Source organism: Staurois parvus, unplaced genomic scaffold, assembly GCF_062004578.1.
Source record: "Staurois parvus isolate SC_StPar_1 unplaced genomic scaffold, SC_StPar_1.0 ptg001362l, whole genome shotgun sequence".
NCBI lineage: Eukaryota > Metazoa > Chordata > Amphibia > Anura > Ranidae > Staurois > Staurois parvus.
The window spans coordinates 442,501-451,434 of record NW_028319158.1 but is presented as its reverse complement, the minus strand read 5'-3'; the positions used below and the strand labels follow the sequence as shown (position 1 = coordinate 451,434).

General features: G+C 43.2%; 1 protein-coding gene across 1 annotated transcript in view; it reads right to left on the bottom strand.

Moving 5' to 3' along the window:
• Window positions 1-602: 602 nt before the first annotated feature.
• LOC149436394 (potassium channel subfamily K member 13-like) overlaps window positions 603-8,934 on the bottom strand; it is a 29,240-nt gene continuing 20,908 nt past the window's right edge. The window contains exon 3 of the mRNA XM_089661662.1: window positions 603-6,839. Coding sequence (XP_089517788.1) covers window positions 5,947-6,839 — 893 coding nt within the window. The 3' untranslated portion in view covers window positions 603-5,946. The remainder of the gene's footprint in view (window positions 6,840-8,934) is intronic.

Genomic DNA, 8,934 nt, shown 5'->3' with positions numbered 1-8,934 from the left:
GCATTCTGCGCTGTGCTCTTGCAGTCATTTTTACAGGACGACCACACCTAGGGAGAGTAGCAACAGTGCTAAACTTTCTCCATTTGTAGACAGTCTGTCTTACTGTGGACACATGAACATCAAGGCTTTTGGAGATACTTTTGTAACCCTTTCCAGCTTCATGCAAGTCAACAATTATTGATCGTAGGTCTTCTGAGAGCTCTTTTCTGCGAGGCATGGCTCACATCAGACAGTACTTCTTGAAACCAGTAAACCCAAAGCAGGTGTGTGTTTATTAAGGGCAGGACAGCTGTCAGCAACACATCCAATATAATCACACTGATTGGAGTCAAGGTTGGCTCACTCCTGGCTCTAAATAGCTCTGGGAGAAGTCATTAAGCTAGGGGTTCACATACTTTTTCCTCCCTGCACTGTGAATGTTTACATGTTATGTGCAATTAAACCATGGCAACATCTAATGTTTGTGTAGTATTATGTTCAGCAGACTGTGTTCTTCTATTGTTGTGACTTAGATGACGTTCAGAGCACATTTTATGCCCAATTCATGCAAAACTCCACGTAATCCCAAGGGGTTCACATACTTTTTCTTGCAACTGTAGCTATTTCTAGTCATTTCTAGACCATAGAACAGGAAACGGCTCCTGTATGTCTTGTGTTTTGTATCTGTATACCGGCCAATGGGGGAGAGAAGTTATCACAGACCCCTGTGGTGCCCTTGACTACAAATTGCTATAGAATTGTGGGCAGACATTACTTTCAGCAAGGTGTGACAATTTAATTCCAGGAAATTCTGGCAGCATACCACTATGGTGGTCACACAGCCATTCACATTCGAGAGTGTTGGGACATGTTCTAACTTGCACTCTCCTGGGTCGCAGACCAGTGGACTCGGTCTTTATGGAGTAGTAGAAGAATTAACATATGTGTGCATTGCGCTTTTGTTGGAAAATGAGTGACAGGAATCTGGAGCAGTGAATTGACATCACATTTTGCTTGAAAATTGGCAAAAGTGCGAATGACACTTTAGCTCTCTTAAAACAGATAAATGGTGAACATTCCATGAAGAAATCACGTTTTTGATTGGCATAGGTGGTTTAAGGAGGGGTGGGAAGATGTCAGAGAAGTGGGTAGCCAAAAATCTGAAGGACGGATGCAATTGTGGAAAATGAAAAGGTTACAGGATTCTGTTCAGAGGACCCGAACTGTGGCCTGACAAGTGGATTCTCCACCACGACAATGCTCCTGCATGTGATGCATTAAGTGTTTGCGAGTTCCTGGCCCAGAAATCCATTCTGAAACTTGACCAACCACTTTATTTCCATGTCTTAGCACCCTGTGACTTTTGTCTGTTTCCATAACTGACAATCAGGACATCCAGAGCATCACAACAAAGATACTGCCTGGCTTTCTGGAAAATTAATTCCAGGAATGTTTCATCTACAAGTGTGTCACTTCACAAGCGGACTACTTTGAAGGTCACAACAGCCGCTAGTGTATAGGTAAGTAAGCATTTTTTTCTTTACAGTCCATGCCAAGAATTAAATTGTCACACCTTGTGCACCTGAAACTTGTAAAACATAGAGGATGAAGTGCTATGGCTGGTGTCACTTGCCCTCCATGTTGCCTTTGCAACCATGTATCTCTACATCTGAAGTGGGATGAGGTCCCTTCTGGGGAGATCCAGGGGCACTGATGGAGCCACCCATTTTTTCCACTCTTCTCCCATTAGCTATGGGTTTTTTACAAGCCCCCTTATGGCTGAACAGCCGCAAGGGCTGTTGGTAGATGTATTTTTAATTTCATTGGACATCATTTTTAAATCTTGGTTTCCTAGTAGTAGTTGGTCACATTTGTCTTGACTTGTTTTGTCACAATAAAGGTATTTCATTGATCAACCAAGAGTCTTACTTAATGCTAATGAGTGTCAGGAACACACCCCAGCATTTAAAACCACACACGTAACTCAGTCCCCTTAATCCAACGAACATGGAATATTTCAGAGCAGTAATGATGGTCCAAGAAGAGAATGGGAGGTGGGAAAGTTTTTGAAACCACTCTATGCAACATCTGCCTTGGTGGTTGGATTAAGGTGACAGAATGACCAGTGAGGTTTAGTGGGATATGTACCTGAATTGATCATTACAACTGAGAATGATATTTGGATGAACAGTGAAACTTCTTTACCATTAAAGAATAAGTGCAGCTGAATTTGACCAAATATTACTAGCTATACCATAATCTAGACCAGCATTTCTCAACTGTTTTAACATGGAGGAACCCTTGAAAAACCTTTCTGGTCTCAGGGAATCCCTACTAATAATTACTATATCTGCAGCTCATGGTACATTTGTTTGATGGGCAAAAGGAAGAATGCTCTCTACAATTAGGACCAGTCGGAACCCCCCACCCCCCAACAGATGGCTAAAAATGATCACTGGTGTCAGAGGCTACTCTTCTGAATGGCAGAAGGTACTCATTGCTCAAGGAACCGCTTGCAACTGCTGGAGGAATCCCAGATGAGAACCTTCACAGGTTTACAGCTTGGCTTGGTTGAAAAGTAGAAAAGGATGAATGCTTCTTACATTTAGGGTCAATAGGAAGACCCCCCCCCAACATATAGCTAAAAAGACCACTGGTGTCAGGGTACTCTTCTGAAAGTCAGTTGCCAATAGAAAGAATCCAGCCTCTAACAGATAGCTAAGATGTTCACTGGTGTCAGTAGGTGCTCTGAGAGTCCTAAGTTGCTCATTGCTCAAGGAACCCCTTGCAACTTCTATAGGAACCCCACATTCCATGGAACCCTGGTTGAGAAAGGGCAATCTAGACAGCTGCGAACTTTTACAGGTTTACAACTTGGCTTGGGTGAAATGGATGAATGCTCCTTACATTTAGGCTCAATAGGAAGAATCCCCCCTCTAATAAATTGCTAAGACGGTAACTGGTGTCATTATTTAGTCTTCTGAGAGGCAAAAGTTGCTCATTGCTCAAGGAACCCCTAGAAACCCCTGAAGGAATCCTAGAGTTATGGAACCCTGGTTGAGAAAGGCTGATCTAGATGGATGAGAACCTTCATGGGTTTACAACTTGCTTTGGTTGGAAAGGATGACTGGAGGACAGCTATTGGTTTTCCTCTACTGCTTTTTCTATTGCCTGGTACAATGGAGACCTCATCATTTAATAGGCTCAACCCTGGTTGAGAAAGGGTGATCTAGACAGATGAGAACCTTTACAGGTTTACAACTTGGCTTGGTTGAAAAGTAGAAAAGGATGAATGCTTCTTACATTTAGGGTCAATAGGAAGACCCCCCCCCCCAACATATAGCTAAAAAGATCATTAGTGTCAGGGTTTACTCTTCTGAGAATCAGTTGCCAATAGAAAGAATCAAGCCTCTAATACATAGCTAAGAAGTTCACTGGTGTCAGTAGGTACTCTGAGAGTCAGAAGTTGCTCATTGCTCAAGGAACCCCTTGCAACTTCTATAGGAACCCCACATTCCATGGAACCCTGGTTGAGAAAGGGCAATCTAGACAGATGAGAACTTTTACAGGTTTATAACTTGGCTTGGATGAAAATGATGAATGCTCCTTACATTTAGGCTCAATAGGAAGAATCCCCCCTCTAATAGATTGCTAAGACATTCACTGGTGTCAGTAGTTAGTCTTCTGAAAGGCAGAAGATGCTCATTGCTCAAGGAACCCCTAGCAACCACTGGAGGAATCCAAGAATTATGGAACCCTGGTTGAGAAAGGCTGATCTAGATGGATGAGAAACTTCGTGGGTTTACAGCTTGGCTTGGTTGAAAAGGATGACTCAAGGACAGCTATAGGTTTTCTTTTACTGCTTGTTCTATTGCCTGGTACAATGGAGTCCTCGTCATGTAACAGGCAATATTTAGACATTTTATTATATGACTTCCCTTCCTTATAGACCTCATTTGCCAAAAAAAACAACCAAGAAAGTTACATTGGTTCATTGACCTGCAGCTGTATGAGACACATTAGATGAAATGAGACCAAGGTATAGCAACTGGGAGAAATAAAAGGTGAACATCACCCAAGGCTGGCATTCAGTTTTTGTTGAACACAAGTATTAGACTCCAGTGGTAAGATTCTCCTACAGTATATTTCCTCACCACCCCCTACAGGAATATCATACAGGTGTCATTGCATTGCATTTTCCTACTTATTTTTTTTAATTCTGCATTTCTGATAGGGATGAGCAGTGCGATTACCGCAAAATTAGATATTTTGCTGATAACTCATTGAGCTGCAGAGGCAAAACTTGCTTGCAATAAAAAAATTACTAAGAGGCTGCATGTTTTTGGGTGTATGTAGGGCAAGGGCTATTTTTTGACACAAAACAGGTCCAGGGTAGGTGAAAGGAGCTCAGGAGGCATTGAAGGCCCATTGCAGCCTCAAAAACATTTATCCACTAGAAACAAAGCCCTACTTTGTAGACTATTATGGTCCAATACACAAATAGGTCCAGGGTAGGTGAAAGGATCTCAGGAGGCATTGAAGATCCATTGCACCCTCAAAAACATTTATCCACTAGAACCAAAGCCCTACTTTGTGGAATACTATGGTCCAATGCTCAGATACTTGTTCAAAGTCTATATGTATTAGGTTGTCTTAAGACATTGATCAAATATGTGTGTATTGGTCCATAGTAGTAAGCAAGGTTTTGGTTCTAGTAGATAAAGATTCTGGGCCTTTGAGGAAGTTGAGAATGGCCCCAACTTCCTTTGCGGAGGTTGAGGTCCTTCCAGACCTCTGAGGAAGTTGAGGGGAATTCTCAGATTTTGCCACTGGAGACCTGGGAGATATCAGACGCTGACGTGTGATTCAACCTGCTAGTTACCATGCAAAACTAAAATATGTTTTTGGATGGAATTAACCTTTAAAAATTGAGGTGTTTCCTGTAGCAAAAATAATTTTCTGGGTCACATCTTAATGGCTACTACATTCAGGATCTTCACCCTTCCGATCCTCTGTTATTTATAGATCGACCTCCATGTAGCTAAGTGACCTTGTAGTAATTAGTCACAATCAGCTGGACTTGTTTTGCAATGTTGGAGATGTCTCACTACAGCTTTATTGGTTGTCAGGAACATAGATTAACACCAGAAAAAGACGGTGCAATTTTCTTTCCTGCAACCACAATAGCATTGATGGGGGAATCCCTCTCAGAGCGCTATTGTGTTCTCCCGTCAGGGGAGGGAGGGAGGAGCCGTTCCTGCCAAGAGAACACACAGTGATTATTGTTAGCAGCTGGTGATAATAGCATGAAAAATCCAACAGCTCGGTTGTACCCAAGTTGATCGATCAATCAACTTGGGTACAATCTGCCTGCTCATACATGGTTCAGCCACTCGGCCATCTTGTCCACTCCCTGTTGTACAAGTTGATTGATCAATCAACTTGGGTACAATCTGCCTGCTCATACATGGTTCAGCCACTCGGCCATCTTGTCCACTCCCTGTTGTACAAGTTGATTGATCAATCAACTTGGGTACAATCTGCCTGCTCATACATGGTTCAGCCACTCGGCCATCTTGTCCACTCCCTGTTGTACAAGTTGATTGATCAATCAACTTGGGTACAATCTGCCTGCTCATACATGGTTCAGCCACTCAGCCATCTCGGCCACTCCTTGCTGAACAAGCAGAGATTCGAACCGTCTATGGCCAGCTTAAAGTGGCTGAGATCCACCTGTGGCTACAAATACTGGGGTATGTTTCTGACTATCATCAAAGCTAAGGAAAGCCTTTGGATAAGTAGCAAAACATCATCAACATTACAAAGCAAGTTGAGTTGAATGAAGCTAACTACTACTAGGTGTACCATAACCTGGATGTTTCAGAACATTCACAGTTAATGTAACCTCAGACATGAAACTTTCCAAATTTCTGAGCAATTCCTTCATTGTCTTTCCAGCTAAAGCATTCACCTGTCCACACTGGTCTCTGCCAGTCTATTATTCATAATTGCTAATGCCCCCACACCACCTGAGAAGCCATTGTGCCGGGAACTTGTGCCGATTTGCCTTGGGCAACCGTTGGCTGTCTCTGAGAGTTGCTTCTGCATGATGGCCAATGAGACTTTGTTGGAGGCCAAGAAGTCTTTCATGGAGATCATCTCACCCGACATCCTCCTGCCGTCCGTCTCACTCTCATAAACTCCATCCGTTTCAATAGAGATGTTCCGTCTAGTTCGAACATTTTGCGGCATGACCGCGTTTCTTTTAGGCCTAAATATTTTTCTTTGGCATCTTTGGCAACATCGGCATTCTAGTTTCTTTAATATCCAATTGACACACTGTTTGATGACTATCGAAATAACGTTAAATAAGGAATATATACAGCAAACCCCCATAAAAATGAAGATGAAATTGCCACAACGATAAAGTCCTTGATTTTCATATTTGGCTTTTTGACTACTGACCATGTCACCGAATCCGATAGTGCTGAAGGCAACAAAGCAAAAATAAAGAGAGTCGAAGTAGCCCCATCCTTCGATGGGTGAGAACATGGCAGAGGCACAGCAAGATATGATAATGGACGCCACGCACAAAATGAGCATTACGTAATATACGGATGGTTTCCATCCAGCTAGACTGTCCACCTCCGAGTTACCAGAGCCCCGACGCGTTTCGGGAGGCATGCCTTCCTTCCTCCTCAGCTGCCTCTCGTAAAACGACTTCATGATAAAGGCGATGACTGTGATCAAACGTTCCAAGAAAAGGTTGAAGAACAAGATGGTGGCCGCACATCCAATTAAGCCATAGAATATAAGGAAAGTCTTCCCTGCAATGGTGGCTGGAGTGGTCATGCCAAAACCTGAAAGGCAAAAAAAATTATATTTAATTGCAATTCTGCCTTTAATGCTAGCCAAACATTACAGTTTTGAAAAAAAAAAATTGTTTTGAAGGTAAAATATTTGAAGGCATGAAAACTGAACCATCTAAGAATAAGTGCAAACTCTCAATTTCTCTTTTTAGCTCCTTATGCCAAATTTGCTTAATAAATCAATCAATAAATAAACACACAAACAGGGGTGGACTGACAACTCATGGGGACCCCAGGGCAATAGGGGATCATGGGGCCCCTGTGTCCTTGCCCAAACTCAAAAAAAGCCTATGAAAAAGGTACCAGGGGCATCTCATGGGGCCCCCTACTGACCCCTGGCCCTCGTGCAGTGCCCGAGTTTCCAAATGGTCAGTCCGCCCCTGCACACAAATAAGGTCTACCTTTTCTTTCCTTTGAGGGTATGTTTTTGGGGTGTTTTTAGAGAAAGTTCTTTCAATTTTTTTAGTGTTCTTTGCCTTTTTGCTCTTTCTGTGTGTATTTGCTTGTTTTATGTTTCCAATGTTTGTCTTTCTATAAAAAAAAACACACAAAAAATGAACCTAATGAGAATCCAATTATTTTGTCGCAAAAATGGGTCAAGGTCCAGGGTTGCTGAAAGAAGCTTCTTTAACCTCCAATAGACATTTAAAGCCAACTACATCCTATGAAAACCACCAGAATCTACTTTCATAGAGGCTCTGTAGCTTACGCATGTATTTGCAAACGTGTGCTAACTAAACCCGTTTTTAACCCATACTGTTAGACAGGCTAATTTGGTTTCTTTGCAAGCTGGTTGGTAAGTTGAGCTGGGAATTTTTCTCTTTTATTGTTTGACATTTATTTATTATTTATTTATTTCAGGTACATATATAGTGCTGTCAATTTACACACCACTTTACATATATATTGTACATTCACATCAGTCCCTAACCCTCAAGGGGCGTACAATCTAAGGTCCCTAACCCTCAAGGGGCGTACAATCTAAGGTCCCTAACCCTCAAGGGGCGTACAATCTAAGGTCCCTAACCCTCAAGGGGCGTACAATCTAAGGTCCCTAACCCTCAAGGGGCGTACAATCTGAGGTCCCTAACCCTCAAGGGGCATACAATCTAAGGTCCCTAACCCTCAAGGGGAGTACAATCTAAGGTCCCTAACCCTCAAGGGGCGTACAATCTAAGGTCCCTAACCCTCAAGGGGCGTACAATCTAAGGTCCCTAACCCTCAAGGGGCGTACAATCTAAGGTCCCTAACCCTCAAGGGGTGTACAATCTAAGGTCCCTAACCCTCCAAGGGGCGTACAATCTGAGGTCCCTAACCCTCAAGGGGCGTACAATCTAAGGTCCCTAACCCTCAAGGGGAGTACAATCTAAGGTCCCTAACCCTCAAGGGGCGTACAATCTGAGGTCCCTAACCCTCAAGGGGCGTACAATCTAAGGTCCCTAACCCTCAAGGGGAGTACAATCTAAGGTCCCTAACCCTCAACGGGCGTACAATCTAAGGTCCCTAACCCTCAAGGGGCGTACAATCTAAGGTCCCTAACCCTCAAGGGGCGTACAATCTAAGGTCCCTAACCCTCAAGGGGCGTACAATCTAAGGTCCCTAACCCTCAAGAGGCGTACAATCTAAGGTCCCTAACCCTCAAGGGGCGTACAATCTAAGGTCCCTAACCCTCAAGGGGCGTACAATCTAAGGTCCCTAGCTCACATTCATACATACACATACTAGGGCCAGTTTAGACAGGAGCCAATTCACCTACCAGCATGTCTTTGGAGTGTGGGAGGAAACCGGAGTACCTGGAGGAAACCCACACAGGCACAGGGAGAACATGCAAACTCCAGACAGGTGGTGCTGTGGTTGGGATTTGAACCAACGACCCGAGTACTGCCAGGTGGAAATGCTAATCATTTAGCCACTGTGCTGCCCGTAACATGCATCACCCTTCCATGTGCTCCTTGCTGTGAAGGCCAGTTACAGACTGGGGCAGTAGCCATTTATTGTACTCTACCTTCATATCGCTTTTTTTTCTACTTTTTTTCTAAAAAGAAAAGTTTTTTGCAAAATCTACAGATTTTTGCCTGAATTTCAG